This window comes from Pseudonaja textilis, chromosome 13, assembly GCF_049901715.1.
Source record: "Pseudonaja textilis isolate UNSWEBS1 chromosome 13, rPseTex1.2, whole genome shotgun sequence".
In the NCBI taxonomy this organism is placed as follows: domain Eukaryota; kingdom Metazoa; phylum Chordata; class Lepidosauria; order Squamata; family Elapidae; genus Pseudonaja; species Pseudonaja textilis.
Genome location: NC_142002.1, coordinates 1,794,180 through 1,812,476, shown reverse-complemented (window position 1 = coordinate 1,812,476; position 18,297 = coordinate 1,794,180). Strand labels below are relative to the sequence as shown.

At 43.3% G+C, this 18,297-nt stretch overlaps 1 protein-coding gene and 1 long non-coding RNA gene across 3 annotated transcripts in view; one reads left to right on the top strand and one right to left on the bottom strand.

The window, feature by feature from the left end:
* Positions 1-18,297, bottom strand: part of LOC148124709 (uncharacterized) — a 529,533-nt gene that overhangs the window by 102,686 nt on the left and 408,550 nt on the right. The window lies entirely within an intron of this gene.
* SMAD6 (SMAD family member 6) overlaps positions 1-18,297 on the top strand; it is a 49,380-nt gene that overhangs the window by 11,651 nt on the left and 19,432 nt on the right. The window contains exons 2-3 of the mRNA XM_026709269.2: positions 2,379-2,435; positions 6,489-6,566. Coding sequence (XP_026565054.2) covers positions 2,379-2,435; positions 6,489-6,566 — 135 coding nt within the window. The remainder of the gene's footprint in view (positions 1-2,378; positions 2,436-6,488; positions 6,567-18,297) is intronic.

Sequence of the window (18,297 nt, the reverse complement as noted above, 5' to 3'; positions counted from 1 at the left end):
AGAGGAGGAACGGAGGAAAAATCCAGGAAAATGTTTCTTGGATGCAACTCGTGATAGCCTCCATCTCATAAGCATGTTTGCGAAAGGCCGTTTTCTGTCTCTCTCTCTCTCTCTCTTTTTTTAATGTCATTTAAAATAGGGAACCCAGAGACCCTAACATTGCTGTTAGCAATTTTCCTTTTTCTCAGCGCTGCAAGTTGATTAGGAAGTGAGCTTTCCTTCATTTTTTTTTTATTTGTTTGTTTTGCAGTACCAATGTCGTTTCTCCCGCCCTCTTGTTATGCTCTGAATTCAGTCTTTTGTATCTTTCCTATCGGGAGTGATGGAATTCTTTCCCCTGACTATTCCTGGGACACCAAATACCAAGTTCCTTGTAACAGAGGCAATAGAAACTTAAGGAGGAGAGTTTTGGCTGTCTTGAGCCTGGCTGGACATATCCGGAGGAAATGTTGCTCCTGCCAAAAAAGTGACAGTGTTGTTAGGAATGTTTTCTGCTTCAGAGTTAAACCAGTTTTGTTTGGTAGCCAGTTTTGACTATTTTAGTTCCCTGCTGAGCTCTGGGGCTGTGTTTACCCAGTGCAAAATAATAGGTGGTTTTGCTGAATGAGCTCAGTTGCACATATTCTTAAAACACCTGAACCATCCATCAAAACCTTCTTGGTTGGATTTGCAAACGCATGGCAATCCTTTCACCCGGTACATTTTAGGCTGTGTGTTGTGCAAAAAGCCAACTCTTTTGTAAACCACAATTAAAGACCCTTTGAGGCTCTTGAAAGGAGGGGAAATGGCACTTAACTGGATTCACACGTTGTCCTAAACCAGCACTCCCCAAACTTGGCAACTTTTAGACTGGTGGACTTCAACTCCCAGAATTCTCCAGCCAGCATAGCTGGAAGTTGAGGTCCACAAGTCTTAAAGTTGCCAAGTTTGGAGACCTCTGTCCTAAACCATGATTCCGTTTGTTTGGTCTGGATTCGGTGCGTTGCGCAAACGAAGACTCTGTCTCTAACGAACCATGCCTTAATATAGCATGTGAACATGCCATTATTGGCTGAAAACCGTGTTAAGAGGCTCTGCATTCTTGTATTGCTGGAACTGTGAGATCTTTTGACTTCAGCAAAAGATGGTAGTTTTCCAGGCGCACGGGGAATAAATTCTAAATTTGGGGGCTACCTCTTCATCTGACATGGAGAAAAGTAACTACAGGTAGTCCTTGACTTCCAACAGCTCATTTAGTAACCGTTCAAAGTTTACAACAGCACTGACAAATGGGACTTACGACCATTTTTCACAGTTATAGCTTTTGCACTATCCCCATAATCTTGTAATCAAAATTAAAATGCTTGGCAACCGGTTCATCTTTATGTCAGTCTTGTAAATCACCTTTTACGACTTTCTGACAAGCAAAGTCAATGGGGAAGCCAGATTCACTTAACAACCAGGTTGCTAACTTAACAACTGCAGTGGTTCACTTAACAACGGTGGCAGGAAATGTCATAAAACAGCAATAAAATGTCACAAAACTCTCTTAACAAATGTCTCACTTAACAGCAGAAATTTTAGGTTTTAGGGCTACCTATTACAGGGTGGATCATGTTCCTTGTGAGGATCCAGCCAACTTAAAACTATGTTTCATTTGGTGGGATTGTTGTAGAGTAAAATGAACTTGAAAATTGCAAGCTGTAGTTTCTCTTGAAGGCATATTTGGTGGGATGAACACTATGCTGAATCCATGTAACTGATGTTTTCTACGTGTTGCACAAGAGACAAAGCACCTATGCCATCTTATGATTGAACATTATGGTTTGCTTGATGCAACATGCTAAGACAGTATTTCTCCACCTTGGCCGTTTGAAGATAGGTGGACTTCAACTTCTTGGAGTTGAAGTCCACACGCATCTTCAAACAACCCAGGTTGAGAAATGCCACGCTAAGACAGTCTTAGGGTTCTTAGGAAAGGCTGACTCATAGTCTACCCTGTGCCAATTTAGTCAAGTGTTGGGTCAACCAAGCAAGGGAACTTTAGATGGAGGGTTATTTGTGGCCCATGGAAGTCTTCTCCTCATAAGAATTGCATGCATCTAAACTAGAGGTCCCCAAACTTGGCCACTTTAAGACTTTGTGGACTTCAATTCCCAGAATTCTGGGAGTTGAAGTCTGCAAGTCTTAAAGTGGCCAAGGCTGGAGACCTCTGACCTCAACCCTGTAGCTTGGCAAGGGAAGTTGAGTGGGTTATTCTGCTTCCTGTCAACGGAAGTATATTTTAATATATGCGAGGTTCTGATCAATATCCCATCCTTTGTTCAATTAGAAGATGACTTCATTGAGATAGAAACCACCTTTCTGAAAACTTGATTTGCCTCCTTTTTCTTTTTCAGAATCACCTCCACCTCCTTATTCCCGGCTGTCTCCAAAGGATGAGCAAAAGCCATTGAGTAAGTATCTTCTTCACCCTGACTTCCCTCTGAGCATTAGTAAGAGTGTTCCACTTGCGGTGTCCACAACTGGAGACCTGTATTTTAACTTTTGGACTCTTTTTTCCAAAAGGAAGATGGCCACCTTTGGCTTTTCCCTCTGTGTGTAATGCAAAACTTAGACATAATACATAGAATAACAGGGTTGGAAGAGACCTTGGAGGTCTTGACCCTATACCGTTTCAGACAAACGGCTGTCCAGTCTCTTTTTGAAAACCTCCGGTGATGGAGCAGCCACAACTTCTGGAGGTAGGTCGTTCCACTGGTTAATTGTCCTCACTGGCAGGAAATTTATCTTTAATTCTGGGTTGCTTCTCTCCTTGGTTAGTTTTTCATCCATTGTTTCTTTTCCTGCCCTCTGGCGCTTTGGAAAATAGTTTGATCCTCCCAGCTTCAAGGGCTTGTACAGTGAAGTACATGGAAGGCTTGTAACCAGGGGTGGGCTTCAAAAATTTTAGTAACGGGTTCTTTGCCAGGTTGCTGGGTGGGCATGGCCATGGTAGGTGTGGCCTAGTTGGCCTCCTGCACCACGGCGGGGGTGGTGGTGTATTTTTGCCCTCCCCGGACTCCGGAGGCTTTCCTCGTGCCTCCGGGAGGGCAAAAACAGCCTCCCCAGGCTCCGGAAGCCCTCCAGAGGCCGGAAACAGGCCCAGTTCCGGCCTTCTCAAACTTCTGAGAGGCCCGTTTTTTGCCGTCCTCTAGCCTCTGTGGGGACTCCTGGGTTGGCCAAAGGGTTCCTGTGCCCGAAGTTTCTGAAGGAATTTAAGATGTGAAAGTTGCATTAGGACTCCCAGTTCCCATCCGCCAGCTAGGGATGCCTGGTCAGTGTGAAATAGAAGGGCGGCTTACAGGTAGTCCTTGACTTACCATCACAATTGAGTCCAACATTCCTGTGGCTTAAGCAAGGCAATTGTCATGTCCCTGTCGGAATCTGATTCCGAGGTGGAGGCTGAGCAGCTGACAGGGAGTGGGAGTCCATTGGCTGTGGAAAAAATGGGAAGGGCAAAGTCCGGCTGGGCAGAGCAGGGGAGAGGGGGAGAGCAAGGGAGAGGGAATTCAGAGGAAAGTCCAGGCCCACCCCCTCTTCATCCTAGGGCATGCAGGGAGGAACTGAGAAGGGAGCAACATGAGTTGCATGGCTTGCGGGGGAGGAAAGGGCCCTGATTCCCTTCATTAGCTGTAGCTGGGAACACAGCGTTTAAAAAGGGAAGTTGCGCACAGCAAGTTGTTGAGAGCAAATCGTGAGTTATCTGTTATTGTCGAGGTTTATCTGTGTTCCTGGCATCTTTCCAACTATGTGTATTTTGTCGGCCTTTGAAGCAATTCCTTCTCCTGCCCTGTCCAGTTAATTGCTGCAGCACGATTTTTGTGGATTTTTAGTTACAGTTTGTATGTACTTCGTTTTCGGACTGAATTTCCTCCACTTAAAAACTATTCTTGGGAGAATTTTTTTTCTCCAGTCGAAGGTAACTGGACATTGGGGGCAAAGTTGGAGGTATTAAAGGGACTTTTCTTACTTCTGTGACTGTGTTGCCTTTGTGCCAAGCCCCGGGTCATCACAGCAATTGTTAAGTGGGTCGCGCCTTTTTTGCCACAGTTGTTGAGCCAAATTGTAGCAGTTAAGTGAATCATGCAGTCATTAAAGGAAATATGGCCCTCCTCCATAGTCTTTGTTGGCTGGGAAAGTTACAAATCTTGATCCAATGACCTCGGGACAGGACCACAGTTCTAAATACACGCCAGTTGCGCAATGCCTGAATTTTGATCAATTTGTATTGTGTCCACTCTGGATAATAATGTTAGACAGGAAACTCTTGAGTTCATGTGTCGGAACTCTGCTTTTTGAACCAGCAGGATTGAAAAAAAAAAAAGGGAAAACCCACAAAATCATTAATTGATTTTGGACCCGGTTTTTAGAGCATATTTTTAAAACAAGTGGCACCAAGTGCAGGAGAGAGAGAGAGAGAAGGAGAGACTTAACAAAAGACTTTTTAACTTGTTAAAACAAAGTTTTCTTGGTCTTGGGGGAGGAAGGAAGGAAGGAAACAAGAATAAACAGCTTCAAGAATTTTAATAGTGATAATTAAGTTAGAGTAACAATGAGTTGTTTGGAGGCTTAGTGTAACCTTAGCCATGGCGCTCCAAGTTCCTACTTGTTCAATCCACTCAACCTTGGGTTATTTTGGAGGTCCAAATCCTGCCCGTGTTTGTGCCTTTGGAAAAGAGAACCCCTGATCTTCCTTAGTATCCACCGTTGGCATCTCTGGTGAGGTTAGGAATAAAAACCTTGGTGAACTGCAGTCCCACATCTTAGCAGAAAAGACAGACTGTTTTGCCCTGAAAAACAAAACAAAACAGTTTTTCAGGGCAAAACAGCTATAAATAGCTATATTACAGGTAGTCCTTGACTTATAACAGTTCGTTTAGTGACTGATCAAGGTTAGAGCACTGAAAAAAAAAAGATTTACAACCAGTTTTCACACAACTGCAGCATCTCGGTGGTTACCTGATCAAAATTCGGACACTTGACAATTGGTTCATATTTATGGCCGTTGCAATGTCCCAGGATCACGTGATCCCTTTTTGGGGTCTTCTGAGAAGCAAAGTCAACAGGGAAGCCAGATCTACTTAACCACGTCACTAACTTAACCACTGCAATGATTCATACTTAACAAGTGTGGCAAGAAAGGACATAAAATGGAACAAAACTCACTTGCAATGGAAATTTTGGCCTCAGTTATGGTCATAGGTGGAGGACTAACTACATTTTTTTTCCATTTATTGATGTCTTAAGACAGGAGTCCTCACACTTGGCAACTTGAAGACTTGTGGACCTCAACTCCCTATGCTGGCTGGAGAATTCTGGGAGTTGAAGTCCACAAGTCTTAAAGTTGCCAAGTTTGGGATTCTGGGAGTTGAAGTCCACAAGTCTTAAAGTTGCCAAGGTTGGACACCCCTGCTTTAAAACGAAGCAGTAGTATTTTGTGATTAGGATTAAGGCTTGATTGCCTATATTTTCATGAAGAGAGCTACTTAAAAGTCAGCCAGGCAAGAAGGCAGAAGCAGAAAAAGCACCAGTCGCCTCTAGGTTCACACGTTGCGTTAAACCGCAGCTTGTTTTAACTATTGTTTGTTGAAAAAAAAAAAAAGGCACGTCCTTTCACTTTCTCTCTTGTAAACCATGATTTGAAGTGATGCCTATGGTTCAAACGAAGACTTTTGCAGAATAAGCCACGAGCTGTGCGGTGTTTTGGATTTGACTCCAAAAAGATGTTCGTGAGCTAAAGTACAGATCCTGTCTGAATCTTTTGAAAGCAGCCGTGTCTTTCCTCTGAGGGTAAAAACCTTTGTTCAGTTCAGAGAAGAGCAACTAAGATGATCAAAGGTCTGGAGACCCAAACACATGAAGAACCGCTGGCAGGTTTTGGGTTTGGCTAGTCTAAAGAAAAGAAGAATTACGGGCGACATGATAACAGTGTTCCAGTATTTAAGAGGCTGCCACAAAGAAGAGGGGGCTAAATTATTCTCCAAAGCACCTGAGGGCAGGACAAGAAACAATGAATGCAAACTAATCAGAGAGAAGGAACCTGGAATTAAGAAGAAACTTCCCAACAGTGAGGACAATTAACCAGTGGAACAGCCTGCCACCAGAAATTGTGGTTGTTCCATCACTGGAGGTTTCTAAGAAGAGACTGGACAGTCACTTGTCTGAGGTGGTATAGGTTCTCTTGCTTGAGGAGGGGGCTGGACTAGAAGACCTCCAAGGCCCCTCCAGCTTATTCTACTTCTACCTCTACTCTATTCTCTGCTTCCAGCTGTTTTCGGGGATCCCAGAAAACAATATGGCTGCTTTATGGAGAAGCAGATAAGTCCCTCGCACAGGTGTGAAAGCACCTTTGAGGAATTGAATCAGAACCATTGCGCAGCCCTTGTGGGGGGGAAATGCTTCTTGGGATGGTTAAAATTATTGGCCACTTTGGAAATAACACGTGCCCTTTTTCCTCTGCTTCCTAGACCTTTCAAATTCCACATTGTCCTACACTGAAACGGAGGCTACAAATTCACCCAACCTCATCGCCAGAGACTTTTCTGGTAGGTAGATCTTTCCATGTGTGCGATACTTTCTGAAGAAAAATATCTGGTGTCTGTGGAGATCCTCAATCATCCAGTGGTCCCAAAGGTCGAAGCACAAAAAAAAAAGGATCTTTGGGACTTCGTGTACTAAAACAGCAACAAAAGTGGTCACAATATTAAACAACAGGAATCAAAATACCTTCACAAGAAAAAGCTAGTTAATACACAGGTAAGTCCTCAATCTGCAGTGGTTCATTTAGCGACCATTCAACGTTACAGCAGCACCGAAAATAGCGAGTTAGGACTGTTTTTCACAGTTTATGACCACTGTAGCATCCTCATGTGTAATAAACACAGATGGCTGAGGCTTCATTTAACATCTTTATAAACATATTAAATAAATTTTACAATGCCAGTTGTAGATTTCTCCAACATGGAGCAAACTCAAACAGAAACATATTGGAAGCAACTTTCAGCAGCAGCTCAGAAACAGGTATCAGTTTCACTTTAGTTCAGACTGGCAAGCAGAGGAGAGAGGCCGTTTCATTTTCAGTAGACAGACTCAGAGCTCAACAGAGCTGCAGAGCTTAATATAGAGCCACGCCTAGGCTACTTCTAGTTTCAGTTTCCAAACAGTCCTCATTGGCTGACTTGGCTGACTTTGTTACCAAGCTCTATTCCAGTTCATGAATATACTCTGACATCATGATCATGTGATCAAAATCCAGAAGCTTAGCTGGTTCATACTTCCCACGGTTAAAGCATTGTGGGATCAACGTGATCCCCCTTTGCAGCCATCTGATAAGCAAAGTCCACGGAGAAGCCAGATTTTATTTTTATTTATTTTTATTTGCCAATTGCTTACAAGGTAATAGGTATAAGTAAAAAACATAGTTATGAATACATGGATACATATAAGAAAATTTTTTAAAAAATTCACTTCTGTGTTCCTTGCCATTGCAATGACTCACTTAACAACTGTGGCAAGGAAGGTCATAAAATGGAGCAAAACTCCCTTAACAACAGTCTCTGTCAGCAGCAGAAATTTTGGGCTTAAGTCAAGGTCTGCCTGTGCTTCCTCTCTGGCAGGATCTCTTTAACATGGACTTGGATCTGGGGAAATCACTTGCTGATCCCAATAAAAGGCTCCCGTGTTTATATGCCTTTAGCCACTGGTATTGTTAAAATGTGCCAAGCAATGCATTTTATCAATACAGGGAAAGCATGAAATACATTCTAACAAGCTCCGTTCCAGAAATCTGCAATTGTCAAACTCATTAAGAATTAACGAGGAAAGAAAAGTAAAACAGATTCAGAGTATTTGATGGTGGTACTGAAAATCAGCAAGCGATCTTTATCTTTCATGGCCAATGTCTGTTCCTCTAAATAGACTGCAAATGTGCTTTGTGTAAATATTTCTATTTGTCTGAATAATCGTTTCTCCAAAAATTGCTTGAATGCTCATATTTAAAAATAAACTTCACCTGTTTCTATTTATATACTGAACCTTGAGGCTTGGGAAGTTTCTCTGAAATATTAATAATTTGTTTGCTTTTTGCAGGAAAAAAAAAAAACAATTCCCCAAACCCTCTGTATATCACTTAAATTGCCAGTAGATTTTTCCTACTAAATATCGGAGATAATTAGTTTACTTTATTGATTTATAGACCATATCAAAGTGCAGAGTTCCAAATACAATTTATTACTGAAATCTGATAAAAACAATGTAAAGTAGAATTGGAATGAAATACAATTTAAAATGCAATTGGAATAAAATACAATACTTTAATATAAAGATAAGCTAGCTCGATACCCGTGCTTCACTACGTGGTCGGGCTTAGATTTGGGGAGGAAAATAAGGGGTGGGTGGAATTGTGCTTCTGCCTGCCAGCATCCATCGGTATTCATCTGGCTAGTGTCCTGTCAGTGTGTGAGAGAGTTGAGGGCTATTTGGAAAGTGAAACGGTATTTGCTGAGTGAGCACGGAGACAGCAAGGAGCCTGGGCGTGGCTTAGCTCAACTGTTCGATACTAAAGCTGTTTGCTGCTCTGAAACTAAAACTCCCCTCCTCTGCCTGTGTTTTGCATTTGGAGCAGATTTCTTTCCAGGTGGGGAGGGGGAGTAGAACTCCTTAGCATCAGAGCGTGTTAATAATAATAATGTAGGAAATACTAATAGCTCTGATGGTCGTTTCGAAAAATCCTTTCTTAGTGAGCACCTAGAAGCCAAGAGGAACATACGTGCCAAAATTTCAAGTTTGAAGGCTGTACGGTTCTGGAGATTTTGTGATGATGCATGAGTGGTATTTTGCTTTTCTATATATAGATAAATAATAAGTATATTACTGCTTTGAAACACATGCAAATGCACATAACTTCTATAAGTACAGTAATGCATGTTGCCTCTCCTATTTCAAAAATTATCCCTGCCCTGTTTAGCAAGGAGTCCAGTCATGGTCTTCCTGTTTTGCAGGGCTCTTGTTTGCTCAGGAACTTCGATAACCTCGTTTTCACCTTCTCTTGTTATTGTTTGTGAAACTGCTAGTGTAGGGAAGTAGGGAAAAATTAACGTTACTGATTGTAGGTCCTTTCTTTCTTTTTGGGAAAATGTACTTTGCAGGCTTCTGCTTGGTTTAGATTTAGAGCTCACTAACATGCACTTAAGTTTGTTTCCCCCGGAATGAGGTTGTTGGTGATTTGTATTTAGAGCAGGGGTCTCCAACCTTGGCCACTTTAAGCTTGCAGGACTTCAATTCCCAGACCCCTGATTTAGAGGAATCCTACACGGAGGGTGAAAGGAACCTGCTGAGCAAGCCCACCCGAAGTTTAACTCTCAGGGAGGCTAGCGGTATTGATGGAGTGACCAGAGCAGTGGTGAAAAGGTGGCTGAATGATTGATGGATGTCCTTTGGTGCCGTTTGGCCCGTTGAACAGCGACAGTCTCATGGCGTTGCAGCCGCAGATGTTGGAAATGAACTTCAAAATGTGCAGGTTGCCTTTAACCTTACGGCCACCATCGAACCCGAAATTTCTGTTGCTAAGTGACAGTTGATAAGGGCGCTTTGCCCCATTTTACAACCTACCTTGCCATGGTTGTTAAGTGGTAAAGTGTTAAAGGTATTGAAATTTAAGAGCTGACCAACAGAATGGATCCACAGAAGTTTTGCCTCTTTAAGAGGTGACTATTATAAAGGCAGCCATTAGAGGGCGTGTTCTCTCTCTTTGTGTCCTGTAGCCATTGCAGAGTTCTCCGTGTAGAGTTAAGAAGATGGATTGCTTGTCAGGTATTTGCCTACCATGTGTATGTCTGTATGCTGTGTTTTGCTCCTGGGTGTCTCCTAATAGTAGTGACACTGCAAACGTGCTGACATGAAGTCAGTAACATGGACCTAGCTTCCCCATTGAATTTGCTTATCAAGGGGATCCACATACCAGGACAATGCAACCGTCATAAATATGAGTTAGTTGCCAATGTCTGAATTTTGATCACATGATCATAGGGGATGCTTCAAAAATTGTAACTGAGAAATGGTCACAAGTCCCTTTTCTCGGCGCCATTGTAATTTTGAACAGTCACTAAACAAACTGTTATAAGTCAAGGACTACCTGTATACTTTTTGTTTTTTCAGGGCCCAAGCATAGAAACGCGATGTTCCATTAGATTATATCTGAGCAATTGTCTGTCATCTGTGGGTGAAGTTTAATTTATCCACCCGGGGAATGTATCCTATTTAACTGCAATTGCTCCTAAAAGCTGTTGGAGCAAATGAACTCCTGCGGATGTGTTACTTAACTCTCAAACATGGCGGGAATGTAAGGTCCCCCCAAAACAGAGCTGGGCTATTCCCACAGCCTGGTGTGCGCAGGAAACCGTAAGAACTTCTCTTTTCTTCTCTCAAGATGGATTGTGTGCCAGCTCGGAGAGGAAAGGTTGAGAAAAGCTTCCAGAAATTTGATTCCAACGTGTAGGAATGTGAGATATTTTTTGGGCCTCAGGAAGGGACATGTGCTTGCGTGGTAGAAGAACTCAGCCTGTCTTGGCTTCTGACTCAGCTCCGAAGCTCAAGTAAATACAGTTTCTGACCACTGACCTAGAAGGAGGGGTGGGGAAATATAAGGGGCTTTTACTATCAACTTTTGGACGCTGAGCTCTGCAACATTTGGTGTGACCCAGCGCCCAATTCTCTCTCTCTTTAAATGAGCTGTGGATGAGCGGTCCAGATGTTCTTTACTTCCAGTGATGGGTTCATGTGGCATCTTACCTTTGCGTAACCGTCAGAAGCATGCACACACACACACATACACACACACACACACAAAGTGGGCTTAAAACTTTTCTGCTAGAACAAAATAACGATCACTTGGTAACCAAAATGGTAGTGTAATTGGATATTCCCATCTCCTACTGTGGAATTTCAAGCGGCTCAGCTTTTCATAAGCGTCTAATGTGGGTTATTTATCTTCCCCCAGTGGGCAGAGCCGCATCTATAGGATAAGAGGCTGGCTGCAGTTTAACCCTTCCCTGGCCAGATTTAAAGCAGCCGTTTTGGGGATCGGTGAGCCAAATATCAGCCTTCCCTGATCTGGGAGAGGCACCAGATGTGTTTTGGCTGAAGTTGCCTGAACTGGCCAGCGGGAACAGCCCCCATGCTGGCGGTGAATTGGTCAGAACCAACATGACCCAAAGGCTGCTGAGGTTGAGTTCTAGCAGAGTCCGTTGGATGAGTCTGATGAAGAGCTGGGGGCCCTCCGTAGAGATGTCGAGGGGTGGCGCTTTCCTTTCTGGATCGGAGGGCAATCTGGTTGCAATACGTGGCATTTCCCCACCCCACCCCCACCCCCCACCCCAATTGGTGGCTGGAGAATTCTGGGAATGGAAGTCCATGCAACTTACAAGTTGCCAAGATCCTCCTGTTTCAGCAGAGGGGTGGACTAGAAGATCTCCAGGCCCCTTCCAGCTCCTGTTCTATTCTATTTCTGTTCCATTCCATTCTGTTCTATTCATCTGTTCTATTCTACTCTAATCCAGTCTGTATTCGACTCTTATTCTACTCATCTGTATTCTGTTCTGTTCTTTCTTCTAATCTAATCTACTCTACTCTAATCTAATCTACTGCAATGTAATCTCTTCTCTTCGCTTTTCTTCTCTTCTGTTTCTATTTTGATTTCATTCCATTCCATTCCATTCATCTGTATTCTGTTCTATTCTTTCTAATCTAATCTAATCAGGGGAGACATGATAGCAGTCTTCCAATATTTGAGGGGCTGCCCCAGAGAGGAGGAGGGGGTCAAGCCAAGGCGCCTGAAGGGCAGGCAAGGAACGATGGATGGAAAGTGAACAAGGAGAGATTCAACCTGGAAATAACGAGAAACTTTCTGACAGGGAGAACGATCAACCAATGGAACAGAAGTTGCCCTCAGAAGTTGTGGGAGTGCCATCACTTGAGACTTTCAAGAAGAGACTGGACTGCCATTTGTCAGAAATGGTGTAGGGTCTCCTGCTTGGGCAGTGGGGGGTTGGACTAGATGACCTACAAGGTCCCTTCCAACTCTGATTATCTGTTATCTGTTGATCTGTATTCTATTCTATTCTATTCTATTCTATTCTATTCTACTCTACTCTACTCTACTCTATTGATCTGTATTCTGTTATGTTCTGTCTAATCTAATCTAATGTAATCTGCATTCTCTTCTCTTCCATTCTATTCTATTTGGACTTCAGCTCCCAGAATTCCCCAGCCAGCCAGCCATGCTGACTGGGGAATTCTGGGAATCAAAAGTCCACAGGTCTTAAAAAATTGACCAAGGTGGGACATCCAGGTCTAAAGAAAAAAAAAAGAAACGGGGAATCGGAAGTTGGAAGGATCCTTTTTTTGGGGGGGAGGGGGGGGGAAACGGAAGAGGAGAAAGATGAGAGAGTTTAAACTCTCCAAGTCAAGCAGCCGAGAAAGACTCCGAAAACGCAACATTTGCTCATTTCCCCAAACCTCCTGACCCGAACAGAGGCTGTTTGTGAGGAGGATTCAGCTGGGGGGGGGGGCGGAAGGGCGGGGGTAGAAATGGCACCTACGGCTTCTTGGTTAAGCTCTCAAAAGCCTTGGAACAGCTGAGGGACTTCAGGGTAGATTCCTGGCCGAGCCTTTGAGCTGTTCCAACCCTTCTCGTCTCCTTTCAGGATTTTTTTTTTTGCAAACCAGAGAAGCCAAAATATTTGGAAGACGAAAAGGAGCTTTTTTTAAGGCGGAAATATATTACTCAAATGAATGTCCTGGATGCCAGCATCCCTCTCTTTGGCCTTTGCTGTGAGACTGTGGTGGCGAGAGCCAGCCAGGGTTTGTTTTTTGGGGGTGGGTGGGTGAACGGGGGGAAAGTAAGAAAGAAGATCAAAGGCTCTGAATAAACCTTGGGACGTTTTTTGTTTAAAAAAACTTTATTAGTCTTTTATGGCTTTTTTAAAAAGAAAACAAACAAAAGAGTACAAATATCTTAACTTCAACTGTTTGTGGCATTCGTCTCATACTACTATTTTGTGGATTATATACAAGTTATTCGAATATAAACATTCATTTATATGTTGCTTATCGTTAATTTTTTTCATCATCCGCTTATCTATCTTTGCTCAATCCAGTCATACCATTTTTCCCAAGTCTTATCATAGTCAGTCTCTTCTTTCTCTTGTAACATCAGGGTTAATTTATCCATCTCAGCACAAGTCATTATTTTTTGAATAATCAATTCATCGGGTGGTATACATGTATGTTTCCAGCACTGGGCGTAAGCAATTCTGGCTGCGGTTAGAATATGTAGCACTATATATTTTATATTTCTCCCAGATTTTTTTTTTTTGACTATCCCCAATAAAAATAAATCTGGTTCTAATTCTGTTGGTTCACAAATAATCTCTTGCAACCATTGTTTAATTTTTAACTAAAATTTTTGGGTCTCCGGGCAGGACCACCACATGTAATAGAATGTACCTTTTTTTCTTTTTGCACTTCCAACATGCTGGATTCATGTTGGGATACATCTTCGCTAATCTTGAAGGAGGTAGATACCAGGGGTGGGATTCTACCGGTTTGCACCTATTTGCTAAAACTGGTTGTTAACATTCTAAGCAGTTCGGAGAACCGGTTGTTAGAAGAAATTACTGGGCTAATCCTGTAAGGAAGGCAGGAAGGAAACATTCTGGTGTTGCTTACAGAAACTGCCTCTCCGTTGACCCTTATTATATTCTTGGCAGGACTAGACTTCCTGTCTCAGGAACTTCTCTGGAGATTTTTTCCCCTCCTTTGCTGGTACTTTGCTTGTGTGGAGGGACCATTCAAAGTTACAATGGCACTGAAAAAAGTGACTTATGACCATGTTTCACACTTATGACTGTTGCAGCATCCCCACAGTCATGAGAGGCCAGTCCAGTCTCTTCTTGAAAGCCTCCAGATGAAGCTCCCACAACTTCCCAAGGTAATCCTAAGGACACAACTTAAAAATGGGTGGCAGGGTGTTGTCCACTTCCCCTGAGTAGCATTAGCCCAACCTTGGGTCTTCTAAGGGAGTTGGCCCTCAACCCTCGACCTCTAACATTTCCAATGGGACAGGTATGTGTGCATGTGTGTGTGTAGACTGTTAACTGTGGGACTTGAGGCCTGGAGGCCCCACTTTGGAGTTATCAGATGAACACCCAAAATTCTTTGCTTCCCATGGTTGAGATTTCCAGTGTGAACTTGCTAAAACTTCACCGCTTTCTCCAGCTTCTTCTGATGTTTGGTTTTTTGGGGGAAGATTTTATGGTAAGGAGGGTAATCTGACAAGCATTTTGAAAGTCTGTGGAAGCAGTTCTCCAAATTGTTTTCTACCTAGAGTAATTAAGGTGGAGTTACTCCCTTTCTCACGCTTCCTCCCTGCATAACCAAGATCTTTAGGTGGCCAATCACTCTGGAGCATTTCTGGCCACCCTCGCTCTTTTGGCTGCAACCTGTTGTCATTTGAGGACTAGAATTAACAGATGAGTTGGAAGGGACCTTGTAGATCATCTAGTCCAACCCGTTGTGGAGAATGGTCCAAAAGAAACCTCTTGGATTCCTTGGAGGTTGGTGCAGAAGTGAAATAATTAAATAACCAGTGAAAAGTTGTACTGTGGAATTCCTTGCAGAATACTATGCAATTCTGCAAGGATTTCAAGAGCACACTTTTCACTGGTTATCTAATTGTTCACTCTGTTTGTGAAATATTCCAAAAAATATGAGATAGTTCGGACTGTACAATAGCGGAATGGGGGGCTGTTCTTAATTCATGGGGAGAGAACAACACTAACCTTAACATTCTTTTTCTAACTTGACAATCCAGGCTGGAAAAGGGGGAGAAGATTCTATGTTTAAATGGCAGCAATTTAGAAGATTCTCACTGCTTTTCAAGCCCTTTTTTTTTCTGCCTGTGGAAAACTGAGAGATGCCCACGATGGAACTCTGCATTTGTGCCTGAGGAGGAGGGGGGGGTGCGACTTTTGACTGGCTTTGCTATTTGCCTGGGAAGGGGGGATGAATGGAGATCAAAGAAACCAGCAAGATTTATATTCAGAGGGAGCCCAGGGGAGAGTTTCATTCCAGAATGGCTGCCTAAGATGGAGGATTTAAGGTGGAACAGATTCTTGAGTATCCGTGTTGTGTATATCCTACTCTAAGGTAGTAATCTCTGCATGCCTTCAGCTAGGATTCCTCGGACAACACGGATTTGCTTCTCAGAAATGAAGGTGTGATTAGAATAGAATAGAATAGAATAGAATAGAATGAGTGGAAGGGACCTTGTAGGTCATCTAGTCCAACCCCCTGCCCAAGCAGGAGACCCTACACAGTTTCTTACAGATGGCCGTCCAGTCTCTTCTTGAGAGCTTCCAGTGATGAAGCTCCCACAATTTCCGAGGGCATCTCCTGTTCCACGGATTGATTGTTCTCACTGTCAGAAAGTTTCTCCTTATTTCCAGGTTGAATCTCTCCTTGTTCAGTTTCCATCCACTGTACCTTGTCTGGCCTTCAGGAGCTTTGGAGAGTAGCTTGACCCCCTTCCTCCTCTCTGTGGCTGACCCTCAAGTATTTGGAAGGCTGCTATCATGTCCCAGTGTGTGGAAACTTGTTTACTAATTCTTGAGGCCCACATAGGTAGAAAGCTGATTTTCACTAAATTGATAGCGCTGGGGTGAGGAAGATGCTAGCTTGTTTCCTGCTACACTGAGTGAAGAAAGCTGTTTTCAGGGGATTCGTTTTTTTTCATAGTGCATACAATAAATAATACAACTGGAAGGGGCCTTGGAGGTCTTCTAGTCCAACCCCTGCTCAAGCAGGAGACCCTATACCATTTCAGACAAATGGCTGTCCAATCTCTTCTTCAAAACTTCCAGGGTTGGAGCCCCCACAACTTCTGAAAGCAAGTTGCTCCATTCATTGATTGCTCCCACCGTTAGTAAATTTCTCCTCAGTTCTAAGTTAGTTGATTGGAGACTCTCAGGAAATACATGAATTATGAAGACTGTTTTATGAATCCTTCAGGAAGGAAGGAGGGGATTCCAATAACTGGCCTCTTTTTAGTTAAAGAGGGCAGAAGAGAGCTCTCTATTCCACCCATTGCCAAATATTTATGGGACTGGCCCACTGCCGGCAGACTGACCAACCAACCCTGGCAGGCGGTATCCTTCCGTTTCTTCCTTTTGGGAGTAAATTATGTTTGCAAAATAATAAATAAAGTGAACCTTGTTTTACAGTTGGGAAATGCTGCTGGATGAAGCTTGCTTTTTTCCCCCCCTTTTCCTATAAAAACAGTGTACACTTCCTTGTTGACTCTCTTTTGCTATGCATGTCAAGGAGTAATTGGAAGCAGACATTAAGACATTAGCATTTTCCTTAGATGAATCGCGACAAGTGAAATCCTAAAAGGTACTGTACATGTAGGTGCTGGAAGTTGACACCGGTCCATCCTTATATGCAAAGTGATATATAAGAAATTATCCTCAAGCTGGTTTTCTTTGCTGGAACTGGGATGGGCTACCCTTTGTGGTGGTGGTAGGGCTTTCAATCTTTTCATCTGCAGTCATACTTGGTACTTCACTGGTTTGAAACTGGTCGAATTTGGTACTCGACACATTCTGATGCGAAAATGTTGTCCTAGTATTTATTGTTTGTTTTGATACTCGATGCGCAAGCAAGAACTTGTGGGTGTCAGCTGACTTGTGACTCACTACCGAAAACAAAAGGTGGCACCTTAGTCACATGGTTTGTTTGGAACTCATCATTTTTAGTACTTGTCACGCCTCTCGGAACCAATTAATGACGAGTACTGAGGTACCACTGTAATTATTCTGTTTCGGTCTCTAGAAGACAAGAGTTGTGTCATCACTCTGGTGGGATGGGATAATGCTTTTTAACCTTTGGAAAGAACACCTTTTAGCTTAAGTAGGAACGCTAAAAATGGGCTGTAAGGGTGGGTTCAGAGACTTATTTGCTGGGCTTCTGATGGGTCTGTAGGTCAGAGGCCTCCAACCTTGGCAACTGTATATCTGTGGACTTCAACTCCCAGAATTCCTCAGCCATCCAACCTTGGCAACTTTACACCTGTAGACTTCAACTCCCAGAATTCCTCAGCCATCCAACCTTGGCAACTTTTCACCTGTGGACTTCAACTCCCAGAATTCCTCAGCCATCCAACCTTGGCAACTGTACACCTGTGGACTTCAACTCCCAGAATTCCTCAGCCATCCAACCTTGGCAACTTTATACCTGTACACTTCAACTCCCAGAATTCCTCAGCCATCCAACCTTGGCAACTTTACACCTGTACACTTCAACTCCCAGAATTCCTCAGCCATCCAGTCTTGGCAACTTTACACCTGTGGACTTCAACTCCCAGAATTCCTCAGCCAGCGAGGCTGAGTTAAAGTCCACAAATTGTAAAGTTGCCAAATGGATTTGGGCAAAGTTATTTTGTCCAGAGTAAGGGTTGACCAACATCAACACTGACCAAGATAGTCTTAGAAAATGGGCTATCCCGTTTTTCCCAGTGAACTGAGGTCACGACATATTTTAAGTGACAGTATACTCACTATAGTTGCCACAGTAGGGTGTGTATTTGTCATTTTGCAGAGGGATGCAGCAAATGCCTTTTTTAACGATTGCTTTTTTGTCTGAGCTACCCACAATATTATTTTCCGCTCTAATCTTCACTGGGCACCAGTCTTTCCCACAACCCTCTGCTGGTTCCTGCTTTCCATCCCCCAGTACTTCTTTGGCATGCTGTGAAAAAGGCACAATTGAAACCAGCTGGTTGCGAAAATTAGGTTTCCCCCCTTGAAAGCTGCAGGAAAGTTGCTGATGGAAAATGGCCTAGACTTCAGGGGATTCCAACCTCAGAACTTGCAAACTTCAACTCCCAGAATTCCATGCTAGCTGAGGAATTCTGGGAGTTGAAGTGCACAAGTCTTAAAGCTGCCACGGTTGGAGACCTCTGGCCTAGAGAGCTGCTGACAGGGGCTGGCGTTGCAGTTGTGTATGGCAGCCTCCGTACCTTTATTACTTTAGTCTTTTGCTCCGTGGTCTCTTGCCTGGATGTGGCTGATGGGAGTTTTAGTCCTGCCTCATTGGGAAGATGGCTGAATTGCGTCCGAAAGGAACATTTTGGGCATCCGGCCTCTCTAGTAGAATAAACACAGACTTGAGCGGGGTGTTATGGGTACGGGGATCTTTCGCAGATTGGGAGGTTCAATTTGT